The sequence below is a fragment of the Hyaena hyaena genome, unplaced genomic scaffold (genome assembly GCF_003009895.1).
Source record: "Hyaena hyaena isolate Hyena2069 unplaced genomic scaffold, ASM300989v1 scaffold_246, whole genome shotgun sequence".
NCBI lineage: Eukaryota > Metazoa > Chordata > Mammalia > Carnivora > Hyaenidae > Hyaena > Hyaena hyaena.
Genome location: NW_024080877.1, coordinates 343,118 through 356,497, shown reverse-complemented (window position 1 = coordinate 356,497; position 13,380 = coordinate 343,118). Strand labels below are relative to the sequence as shown.

Sequence of the window (13,380 nt, the reverse complement as noted above, 5' to 3'; positions counted from 1 at the left end):
CATTGCTTCACATGCAAAGAAATCTGCATGTTTCTTTAGGTCTGAAATGACTCTCTTGTAGGCAACATATAGATGGGTCTTTTTTTTTTTTTTTTTAATCCATTCTGTCACTCTCTGTCTTTTGATTGGAGCAGCTAGTCCATTTACATTCAAAGTAATTATTGATATGTGTGTATTTGTTGCCATTTTATTACTTGTTTTATGGTTGTTTTTTAGTTCCTCTCTGTTCCTTTCTTCTCTTGCTCTTTTCTCATGATTAGTTGTTTTAGTGAAATACTTGAATTTCTTACTCTTTTTATTTTTTATCTATTACTGTTTTTGATTTGTGGTTACTATTTGATTTATATACAGCATCTTCTGCATATAGCAGTCTATATTAAGCTGACGACTGCTTAAGTTTGAACTCATTCTTTATTCCTCTCTCCTCCATATTTCAGATATTTGGTATCATATTTTACATTTAAAACAATTATTTTAAATGTTTATTTTCGAGAGACTGTGTGCACATACATGAGAGTGCAAGCAGGAGAGGGGCAGAAAGAGAAGGGGTATAGAGGATTTGAAGTGGGGTCTGTGCTGACAGCAAAGAGCCCAATGCAGGGCTGAAACTCACAAACCATGAGATCATTACCTAAGCCCAAGTTGGATGCTTAACCAAACAAGCCACCCACGTGCCCCTACATCTTTTTATTTTGTGCTTCGCTTGACTGATTTTAGATATATTTCTGCATTTGTACTTCCTAGGTTCTTTTTTTTTTTACTCTTAAGGGTTTTGTTTTCCACTCATAGATTTCCTACTTCCCTTTCTTAAAGGCTTGTTTAGTGGTCATGAATTCATTTAACTTTTGCTTGGGAAACTGTCTCCCCTTCTATTCTGAATGATGACCTTGCTGGTTAGAATATTCTTGGCTGCAGGTTTTTCCCTTTTTGCACTTTGCATATATCTTGCCACTCCCTCTGGCCTACATTTCTCCTGAAAATTGGCCAATAGCCTTATGGGATTTCCTTTGCATGTAACTGTCTTTTCTCCTGCAACCTTTCAAATTCTTTATTACTCCCTCCTCCTCCTGCCCAATTTACTATCTATGTGTCTTGACATGGACTTCCTTGGGTTGATTTTGTTGGGGGCTCTCTATGCCTCCTGAATCTAAATCTCTGTCCCTCTCCAGACTGGGGAAGTTTCTAGCTTTTATTTCTTCAAATTTTCTGCCTCCTCTTTCTCTTCTGGGATTCCTATAATGTGAATGTTATTAGGCTTGATCGTGTCACTGAGTTCTCTAAGTCTATTCTCAATATGCAGTATTTGTCTTTCACCTGTTCAGCTTGATTGCTTTGCATTGCTTATACATTTCTCAGCTTCCTGTAGCCTACTGTTTATTCCGTCTATTGTATTTTTATGTATTGAATTTGTTATCTCTGATATGTTTTACCTCTTTGTCAAGGGTCTTAAAGATTTCCTTCACCCTTTTCAAAAGTCCAGCGAGTATCTTTATGACCATTACTTTAAATTCTGAATCAAACATTGCTTGTTTCACTTAGATCTCCTACTGTGATTTTGTCCTTTTGTTGGGGATATATTCTTGTCTCATTTTCTCAACTTTTTCTTTGTTAGAGAAGTTAGCTCTATCTTATGCTTTTCAAAGCGGTGACTTTATGAAGTAGAGGTCCTACAGTCCTCTGCATTAGTGTCCCCATTCACCAAAACCTGGAACTCAGGTGTGTTGCTTGCATCCTGCTATTTATTGTGTCTGGGTTGCTTTTTAATCCAGACGTCTGCACTAACTCTGCCTGTTGTGGGCTCTGCTTGCTCTGTGTGGTGTGACACCCAGGCAGCAGTGTTGTCTAAATTTGTGCCGAGCTGCTAGTCCTCAGTTAGATCCCCCAAAGGGTGGTGGTCATCTGGGGCATGTTGTGTGGTGGCCGGGGGCACAAAGCATTATGTGTGTGGTGTCAACAAAACTTGCACTGAGGCCAGCAGTCTTGGAGTGGGTAGGTCCCACTCCTAACTGGTTAGGTAGCAAGAATCTGTGCAGGGCCACCTCCTGCAGGTGGCTTTGTATTTATGCTTGGGGTATGGGGGGAGGAAAAAACTGAACCTGCAGGCTACTTTGTTCCTAGAGAAGGAACATGCTCCCTCCTTCCTGTCTGCTCCACACATTGTGTAAAGTGTGAATTCTGTGGTGCTTCTCCAGGAGCTGCTGTTTTTTTAAGGGCAGAGACCCAGCTATTAGTTGCCTTCCTTGGTCCAGGGCTGAGTCAGCTGACTTTTTAAGTTCTAGGCTCCAGGTCTTGCTTATTACACAAACTCATGGTATTCAGTGCCTTTGGTTTTCAAAACCAGTCATTATGGGGATTCTTCTTCCCCATGTGGGTTCCTAGGTGTTTTCCCTGGTCTGTACCTGCAGCTCCCTCTCCTAAGGCAGCTCCTGACCACCATCTTCCTTTCCTAACCTCTCAAATGTGTCTGCCTCTCTACATTTAGTTGTGGACTTTGTTCTTCCAGTCTTCCAGTTTGCTCTCTCGTTTATTTACTCAGATGTGAATGATCTCTAGTTGTAACATGGGACACAGTGAACCTAGGAACTTCCTACTCTACGGTCATTTCTACTTAGTGATTAGGTCACTCTATGCAGAACATTAGTGTCTTCATTTTTGCTTCCTCCATTTCCTAAATACATCAAGTCTACTACCAGGCCTGCTCTATTTCCTCGGATGCCTCTTTACTACTGTTTCAAAAACTAATGGTTTTAACCCTGAATGCACATCTGAAGCACCCTGTAAAATCTGTAAATCCATATTAATATGGATGCCCAAGCCTTAGCACTAGTAATATCAGTCTTTGGGTGTGGGGGCCATATCATCAGTATGCTTACATGTCTTCCCAGGTAATTCAAATGTACAAATTGAGTTGAGTAGCACAGAAGCAGAATGTGCATTCAGTGGTTCTCAACTGGGGACAGGCTTGTTGGGATAAATTTGGGGCATCTTGTTAAATTTTTTTTTCAGATAAACATTTTGTTCCTTCCCCCATCCTTCCCCTCAATCTGGCAATGTTTTCAGATATTTCTGTCATAACCAGGAGTTGCTACTGGCATCTAGAGAGTAGAGGTCAAGGATGGTGCTAAACATCTTACAATGCACAGGACAGCTCCCACAGCAATTACCGGGTTCAAAATGTCTATAGTGTAGAAGCAGATAAAACCTGCTTTGGAGCAACATGAGAACCAGTAGTAAGAAGAGGAAATAGATTTGGAACTAAAAGCAGCATTCTGTTCAATATAATCCTTACATTTAATGTTACAAGGGACAGAAGTCCAAAAAAGAAATGGAAAGTTTTACATTTGAAGCCAGAGAACTGTTTGAAGTATAGTACCTGTAATTGAAATTTTCAGATAGGTTTCAGTACATTTTCAAAGAAATTCAGAGCATGCAGAGTTCAATAGAATGAAATTCGAAGTTTCTTTATCTATGAAATGTGGCAACAGTGTTAACCTGAAAGTCTTTCAGTTTAAATTCTGCAACTCTTTGATATTTTTAATCACTTAATAAACTTCTTGACAATGACCAAGAAGAGCCAAAACAGAAACATATATATACACATACATATATATATGTAAAACACTGGAATCACTCCAAATTCCAGTGCTGGGTTTTAATAACTAGTTGTGTAACCTGATGCATGCTCCAACAGGTTCCCATTTTGTCTATTATAAAATGAAGGATGTAGGTCAGATGATTGGAATGACCCCTTGCTACAGTTAACTTCTGTAGAAAAATTCCTATTTTTCAGCGACACGTCTAAATTTCAATGGCTCAACTTTATCCATCTTAAACATAAATTTGCTATCTTATAAAATAATTTAATGGATTTCTTTATGGGGTCCTGAATAAGTAGAAATGATCAAACTGATACCTATGTTTCCTTATTGCAGTACATATTTACCGGTAAGTCTCATGGATTATAGTTCCCCAAACTGAATCTTACCATAACATTTCAGGAAAAATATTTTAACTAGCTGTCACTGCTCCTGATGTAGTTTCTGGAAATTCTGTTACAAAGCAAGATGATAAAAGGCTCCCTGGCACTGTGTATCCTAGCCCATATACAATACAGAACCACAGCCCGAGTATCCTTTTTAAGCAGCAGATGGCACTTCATTGTGAAAGCCTGTGTTATTTCAAGGGAACATGGCTCAAACAATGGTACAAGGTGGGAAATGCCTGAATAAGCAATATGCACATTAGAAACAGAGTGCTACAAGGCCATGGACCCAATAATTTTTTTTGTGTGGGAGCGGTCCTTTGCACTGAAGGATGTTTAACAACATCCCTGGCCTCTACCTACTAGATACCTAAAGTAGTACCCCTTCCATTTTGCTAAGTTTCCTATAAGGCAAAACTGCTCCAATTCAGAACCACTGAGAAGCCAAAAGCTATGCGAACAGATTTATAATTATACACGATAAGGATTAAATCTCCTATTGCTGAGTGAAAGAAGCTAGATGTGAAAGTGAACATACTATATATGGTTTCATACGAATAAAGCAACAAAACAGACAAAACTAATTTATGCAGCAGGCAATCCAGATAGTGGTTACCCTTGGAAGGAGCAGGTGAGGGGAAGAAGAGCCAGTAAGGTTGCCTTGATCAGGGTGCTGCTTACATAGATGAAAATTTATTGAGCACTTATGATAGGTGCATTTTTTTTTTTTTTGGTATATATACCTCAGTATTTTTCACAATGAATGAAAACTTTGCAGCCATTACTATTTGAATCATTAAGCAACACTTAGTTACATGTTAACTAAGCAGAGTTCTAAATCAAGGTGTGAACTAAAGTTTATCATATCCATGTGTTCCTTTTTAAATTGAAAAATACAGGAAAAAATCCATTAATTTATTTGGTAAAAGTTACTTGGTTCTTCTGAGATTGTCTCTATTCCTATAGGCAAAAAGCCCCACAAATCTAAGATGATGCTATGTTTAAAATGCTGTAAAAACAAACTCACAAATGAGGCATTTCTGTAAAGTACCGTAGTTTCTATCTCTTGCTAAAATGGAGAAATATATTTGATTTAGCTGCTGAGGTACAATTTTGTCAAAATACGTTTGTCTGCCTCAATCCAGAAGTCAGGGATTCTTTTTCTTTAGTATTTGAGATTCATATACTACTTTTATATATAAAGATATAGTATTATCCTTATTCTTTTCCTGTACAGACAGTACCTCATAGTAATACACTGGTACCCCAACCATTACAGGTAATAAATAAAATTTAAAGCTATACTGAATCTAGAATACTCAACTGCATTTATTTAAAAAACACATCTTTTAAAAGAACTAGATCTTAAAAATATTGCAGTGAAAAAACCAGATTATCATAACCAAATGTGTGATTTATTTTTAGAGAAAAAGTTTTTTTTCCAATAAAGGGAAGAAATAACAATATGAGATCATGTCCTGATAACATGTTAATTACCACATTCCATAGAACGTGGATGTGATCAACATGTATTCAATGATATGAACATTTGAGATTTAAAAATCACAGACCACTTGCCAATGCTGTAATTTCATAAATGCTGAAATAAATACCTAGAAATAAATTTTAAAAATTCAAGCCTTTGAGTGTTTATAGATCAAACCCAATGTTATGTACAAATAGTACACCCAGTAAGTTGACATTGCTGTTAGTTTCCACCTAATTTCTTCATAATATGGCTGTCTGGTGTTGCGTTAGTGAAAATACTTCCCACAAACACATGGGTACCCCAGAGACTATGACGAATCACTTTACAGCAGCCAAGATCATCCACAGAGAATCCTAAATGTCGATAGCGTTCATCTGTTTCAAAGAGAGTGTTGTTTGTATATGGTCCAAAAAACTGGAGGAAATAAAAATCACATTCATTAGCAAGAAAGACAGTGATGTAAGTTTTCATGCAAACACGAATACATACTTATTTTAACACTCCAAATATTAAAAAAAAAAAATCAAGAAATACAAAGGGTAGTTTAGGTATTGCATGTGACCACATAAAATTAAGTCTTTCATTTCTAGTCTACATTGCATGTTACTCGACTTTGAAAGTGGTTTTATTACCTGTAACTGAAAGATACAACCAGAATTTAAAATGTGACCACAATAGTGGTTCTTATTTTTTTTAAAGTATTATTTCAGAAAAGTAACTTTTTGGAAGTTAACATTTGTAAATATTTAGTAACACCCATATTTTAATTCTAAAAAATTTTCTTCCTTAAGCTATGTTAATCTGTAACTTCCAAACAGTAAACACACTAATTCATTAATGTAAATCAAATAGTATTCATTAGGGTAAAAAATAATAAATTGTGAGGTTTAAAAAGTCTTAATCTATTTTTACTAAAGTGATACACAATTTTATATTGTAAATAATTTTATAATAAAAAACATTCCTACTTCAAATTAATCTGGCTTTCAAAATGTAATTACTCACTGCCACACCAGATGATGGGTCAATAAAGTCAGCCCAATAGCCTTCAGCTCGAAGAGCATAGCAAATTTCCTTAGCACCATTAATGAACTGCATTAAAAAAGACACAAATATGCTGAAGATAGCATCTCTACAAGTTTTATTTTTTAACAAATTTTTAAATATTTTTTGCTTCAAAGAATTAGTCATAAGATTTTTACCAGCTCAAAAGATTAATGGTTCATTTAACACTTTCGTTTCCTTCAAAAAATCTAAATTGTGTATTTTTCTTCAAAATTATTTCCTGTTTCATGAACAACTTCTAATCTGTGCTATTAACTCCCAAATTTGTGATGAATTAGAAAAGGAAAACAAAATATTCATAATGAAAAGAACTATTCATTCATGTATTTAAAAACATGTGTCTTTCAAAAACACATCTATCCATACTCATGGTCATGATACACATCATGATATATCTTTCTGTATTTTTTGTACAGGACATAACTATTACAGACCATGTGTCTGTATCTCCTATTCAAAATCCTTATCTTCCATCCTCATTTTTAATTCCTATGATGTTGTTATTAGGTTTATCAGACTAAGCAGTGAAAAAGACAGTAATAAGTATTAGGATCAGATCAGAGTACTAAGAAAAAAAAGACAAACCATAAATGTTTAAAAAGCAAGGGCACAGTTCCACTTTTGGCCATAACAAATAATAGATATCAAACGTTATCTGCTGTTTGGTAAACACCTGCTGAAAACTGTAAAACTGACTGAAACATAAGATACGACAGTTTTAAATCCTGAACAATAGTTAAAACTGTAATCTTGTGGAGAAGACCAAGAAGTTAGGTGATCCTCATATTTGTTCTAGCTCTCTGTCTGGAACACTGTTCCAGGGCAAAGGAGAATATCCCAAGCAAGTGATGGTGTCACTAAGCTAAAGAGGTAGAAAGCCAAAGTTTTGGACTGCTGAAGCATCTGGAATTTGTGGTTTTGAGCACTGGAAGGTTCTAAAGCGGTCCACAGAGCAATTCACCCTGATTCAGTAGCCAGGGGTAGAGCTGTGTACTGACAAGGTGAGATTCCTTGAGGAGTCTGTCTCATAGAGAGTGCCAGCTGGGGCCTGAGAACTCAGTGGCGGTATCAGGGGTTGTGCAGTCCTAAGTAATATGGATTTCTGGCCCACGCAGGATGATTGGACCTTGCTGAGCACATCTGGCATTCAGCTGAGATGCCCAAAAGTCTAAGCCTTAGGAAGATGGGCCGTAAGAGGTTAGCAATTTAACAGCCTGAAGGACAAATCCAGCTGGGTGCCTGTATGTGTAAGTACAGTTTCACTGGAATATGTCCATATCTGTCTGTGGTTGCTTTAACGATACAAAGGTAGAGTTGAGTAGCTGAGACACTACGACCTATGAAGCCTGAAAATAAAATTTATATGTGGCTCTTTGCAAAAAGTTTACTGATCCATGCTACAGAGGAAACAACTTAAGCTAATTACTTTCTCCTAGCAGTTTCTTATAAAATAATGAAAAACATTAAGATAAAATTGTATTCCTTAGGTTATTTTCATACTTAATATTTACACATATTGCTGCATTTCATTAATCTTCATAATTCTTACAAATAGGAAAACTACTGAATATGGTAATTAGAAAGTACATCGATTTAATGAAAAGTCCATCAATTTAATGAACAGATCTGCCATATAGAAACCCACAAGAACAAAACAATTACAAATGTTTGTAAAAGTTAACTAAAAGAATCCCAACTTATCACAAAAAGAACCAGTTTAAGTACTTCTCTTAAGATTTCTGCTCATCAATAGGAAACATTGACATCTGGTGGAAAAAAAACTACAATAGATTTTAAAGAACATAAAATATCTACTGGTCAACTACATAGTGGTTCTAAAATAATCACTAATATGAATAAAATAGAAAAATCATTTTTTTCATAGTAAATAGTTTTAATTATTATAAAATTAAACATAATATGACATTTCAAAGCCCTGAAATTGGTTACAAAAAACTCAGAACTATAGTGGAGTCAGTATCAAATGAGCCTCAGAATCTTTAACTGATTAGAAATTAGGACCAATAATTCAATGCACATGTGAGAGCTCTCTAGTGACTAAATGATAGTAATGGTAAATGTATATATTAGTAAAAACTGCCTTAATATGTAAATAGAAAATGTCTGAGTTATTGCCTATTTAAATTTCAACTCTCTAAATTCAAATCTCTTTAAAATCCAATAATGTCTTAAGGCCTGGCTTCTCGGTAACTTCCTTGTTAATTAGCATATAACTTGCTCATGATTATTACTGCATAGAATTTAATTAGCAAAGCTATATGTGGGACATTTTAATATGAAGTCATTATCCTAAAACATTCTGTTGACTATGTAAATTATAATTTACTAATGAAGAGAACCATACATCCAGTCATAAGGAAAATATAATTACTAATTTCCATGTAAGATATTAGGAAAGGGAATTTTTTCAATTATAGTTAGCTAAGGTGCCTATGTGAGTTAATCTTGACTTGTCACTCAGGCAAAGAAATGTTTTCCTATCTTGCAGAAACGGATATGACCAAACATCAAATTCTTAAGAGAATTATATAATTTTTAAATATAAGACTTTAAGTTACCATTTACCATTTCTTAGGTTGGTGAAAATGAAAAGAAATGTTAACATCCAGGGTAAGCTAGCGTGACAGGATGTACAAGGACAATCTTTTTGGTGGGCAATTTGGCAGCATCTATGAAAACTTAAATCTATAGACTCCTACATAGGGAATTACTGAATCCGGGGGTAATTTAAGTGTGTGCATAAACATGTATGCACAAATATATTCACTGCCTATAACAGAAATAGTTTTTTAAATTTATAAATTACTAAGGGAATTTTTATAGTAATTAAAAAAACTTAGTTTGCCCATGCAATAATACTATGCAGATTTTACATAGTATGAAAGCTATGTGTAATACACTGGAATGGTGTCAAAACCTCTAATAGCAAAGGACAGGAAAAAATACAGGTATATAATGTTATCACTGTACTGTATGTGGTTACTGATCACTCCTGACATGCTTTAAGGAGAGATATGAAGAATTTTACGTTTTTGCCATTTTTACTGTATTTTTCAGTTTTCCTAAAACATACAGATTTTTAAAAAATGAAAAAAGTACTGGACAGAATTTAAGTTTTTCAAAGATACTACAAAAAAGTCATGGCATTTTTATTCTCAGAAAAGATGTAAAAGTCCTTTAGTACTGAAATACATTAGCAGAGAATTAATAAAGGCTAAATAAACAAAGGCTAAAAAGACACCCACCACCTTAAAATGGGGGTTCATTTGTACTTAAATAAGATTATAAAACTGTCAGCAATTGAGAGAATTGCCTTTTTAAAAAAATTTTTTTAATGTTTATTTTTTGAGAGAGAGAAATCCCAAGCAGGCTCCATGCTCATGAACTATGAGATCATGACCTGAGCTGAAACCAAGAGTCAAGACACTTAAACAGACTGAGCCACCCAGGAGCCCCAAGAATTACCTTTTCTAAAAGCATTTCTCTTTCATTTTCTACCTCTTCACTCCAAACAGTCATATCATTCTTAGTTTTCTGTGTTATAGTCAGAATCATTAGTTTGTTGGTGGCTACTTCTGGAAACAGTGACTCAAAATCTATAAATAAGAAAAATTTCAGGGAGATTTTTTTTTTTTTTTTTAAGAAGCAGTGTATAAAAGTACTTCTTTAGAAAAATGGTGATTAGGTTAAATTATTGTGACACCAAGTTAGGTTTATAAATGCATACTATTTTTGAAAAGGATACTGAAATGAAGTTTTAGTTAACTTCAGCTCTTGTTGGATGAGCTGAAATATTACTATCAACAATTCTGAAGAGCAAGTAAGGTCATTATTGACCTTATAACCTTCAAAAAGGTTTATTATGATTTTTCTCAATATTACATATTAGCTCATGAAATTATAGCTATAATAATCAGGAGAATTACTTCAGGGAAAAAGTTATTAAAAATTCTATTCCCATCTACTGGCAGCATGAGGTCAGGGACTTTTGGAAGACCTGCCTTGGCCATGTAATCTTTTCTGGCCAGACACATTAAAGTATTAAGTTACAAAGTATTACAATCCCTACAGAATACATTAGCTAACACATTAGAAAATTAGTGACATTACCTAGTACACAGGAGTGTAAAAATGTTTAAAGCACAATATACCTCTTCGCAGCAATTCTGGACATGTTTGGATTGCACACTCTACTTTGGCATTTTCAAAGTAAGTTTCTGCACTGTTGATTTCTTGTTCAACAGGTGCATTGTTACCCTAAGAAGAATAAGAAATAGAAATAAAATCTGGAGTTTAAATAAAATATCTGCTCTATTATAAACTTCTCTGGAAAGGTTTTTAGAAATAATCCTAGTTAACTGGCATTGGGGTAATAGTGTTATATACTCAAACTTTTCTCTGTGATGAATAAAGATTTGAAAATTTAAAAATGACCATATATTAATATTCTAAGACTCAATAGAGTAGAAGTTGGCTAAGAAACTAAAATGCCACGACTATGTCTTACAAGGTTACCTTTTCTGATATTTACTTATCCTTTCTTTTGTTCTATAATCTGTAAAATGGGGAAAAGAGCACTAACTCACAAAATCACATGATTAAACATATGGCTTCTCCTACAGGATGAGGCTTTTGTTCAAGTGAAATTTACTGGGCACCTACTATACATCAGATACTATGACAAGAGCAGCGCCACAATGGTAAAAAAAAAAAAAAAAAAAAAAAAAAAAATTTAAAATCCTACCTTCACTCTTAGCTATCAAAGAGCCAGGGGAGAAGAAAACCAGCACTTATAACCAGTCAGAAAGTCTTCTGGCAGGATAAATAGGGAAGAAACTTGCTTTGCTGGGGGAAATCAGGAAAAAGTTGAAATCCTCATATTTGAGCTACAGGTTAATTAATGTGTATATGTGGTTTGTGAAGATGAGAAACTCAGGAGGAAAAAACAGTCCAGCAAGAGCTAAACAGTGCAAGCATATGCAATGGTTAAAGACAATGGTGCTTAAATATTTACTGATCACTTAGTGTATTTAAGTGTTTTATGTATATTTTCACATTTAATCCTTATAGCAACTTTGTGGGCTAGGTATTATCCCCATTTTACATATAAAAAAGTATTAGTTTTCTCAAGGTCAAAAAATAAGTGAAAGGCAGAGCTACCTTTAAGTCGAATTTATCCTATCTCCACAGTCCATCTCATTATAATGCCTCTAAGAATTGAGGAGAGATAATGCCAGAGTTCAAGTCCTCCTTATTAGTGAGAATGAAAGGACGCAAATAATTAAAAAGCTACATCAGAGATGGAAGCAATGTAATTCTGTCACTCTGTATGGAGATATGACGGAGAGGGGAGCCCAGTTTGGCAGAATTCTAATCTTGGGACAGTGGGAAAATGACTAAGTCACTTATATTACTGATAACATGGGAGGGCAAGTTCTCAGAGACAGAAAACAACCCAGTCTTAGACATATAAAATCTAGGGAATTTTAAAACGATAATGATGTTGGCAGGCAGACAGAAAAAGTGTCAGGGGAGGTCAACTGTCTTTAAATGTTAGGTTACCTGATATAAACCATAGTAATTATGAGGGGCTATTCCTTAATATTATGGCTTTGATCAAAAAGTCAGACTGAAACTATGCAGAAATTCAAAAAATAATAAGGATGAGGAGTTTGGCAGAAACTCTGAATTGCATGTAACTTTCCATTTAGGTGAGCAACAATGTAATACCAGTTTATTGTTTTCATTTTTTTTTTTTCTTTTAAAGTAAGCTCTACACCAAACATGGGACTTGAGCTCACAGATCCCCAGATCAAGAATTGCATGCTTTACCGACCGAGTCAGCCGTGCCTGCAATACCATTTTAAAAACTCATTTAAAAAACAAAAAACTCAAGTTGGTTTTTCTAAAAAAAAAAAAAAAACCCACTGATAAGTCTTTCTTTTTCAGTTTACTGTATCTGAAGGATTTCAGAGTTCTCAAGTTTTAAATGCCTAGAGGAGTATAAATCTAGTTAGAATTTGCTCCACATAAAAATTATAATTACGATTTCTAAAAATGAAAAACAGGGAATCTACACTTCTAGTAATATAGAAATAACTATATTTGAAATAAGCAGTTATTAAACACTATTTCTGAAAATTTACCTAAGAGATTTAATCTAATTTTTCTTTTTTTTTTTTTTTTAAGAGAGAGTGAGCAGGGGAGGGGCAGAGAGGGAGAATCTTAAGCAGGCTCTACATTGAGAGTAGGGCTTGAGATCATAACCCGAAATGAAATCAAGAGTCAGATGCTCAACTGACTGAGCCACCCAAGCAACCCTAAAGAGACTAATAGAAAGTAAAAAAAAATTATATAGTAAACATTATGTATGGAATACTGCCAAGTTTTTAAAAGCTATATATGTTGTTTTTGAAATTGTTGGAATTAAGCAGGTATTTTTAAAAATTTTCTTAATTCAAGTAATATGGTCACACTTATCAGAAATTAATATACTATTAATTAGAAAAACAGAATAAACGATATTAACAATTTACCTGAAATTCATTCACATACTGTGCCATCACAAACTCATGTCTTTCACTTGATAAAGGTTCTGCTAGAACATCAGGTAGAGTTTTATGAACCTGGCTTTTCTTCTGTGTCATAGTCCCATTGAGGTGACAATCAAAACCTATGTTCCCAGGAAGCTGGAATCTCTGATCCTGAGGTCCAAATGGCCCCATAGTTTCATCTGGCCATACTGTTCGAGAGCCTGAAGAGGAACAACAAAATGAATCCATTTTCTTAAGCGCACTGGTGGACTGAAAGAATAATCTTCTTT

General features: G+C 34.7%; 1 protein-coding gene across 1 annotated transcript in view; it reads right to left on the bottom strand.

The window, feature by feature from the left end:
• Window positions 1-5,615: 5,615 nt before the first annotated feature.
• Window positions 5,616-13,380, bottom strand: part of MMADHC (metabolism of cobalamin associated D) — a 42,423-nt gene continuing 34,658 nt past the window's right edge. The window contains exons 4-8 of the mRNA XM_039244562.1: window positions 13,094-13,311; window positions 10,709-10,814; window positions 10,023-10,153; window positions 6,477-6,563; window positions 5,616-5,885 (exon numbers count right to left, since the gene is read on the bottom strand). Coding sequence (XP_039100493.1) covers window positions 5,691-5,885; window positions 6,477-6,563; window positions 10,023-10,153; window positions 10,709-10,814; window positions 13,094-13,311 — 737 coding nt within the window. The 3' untranslated portion in view covers window positions 5,616-5,690. The remainder of the gene's footprint in view (window positions 5,886-6,476; window positions 6,564-10,022; window positions 10,154-10,708; window positions 10,815-13,093; window positions 13,312-13,380) is intronic.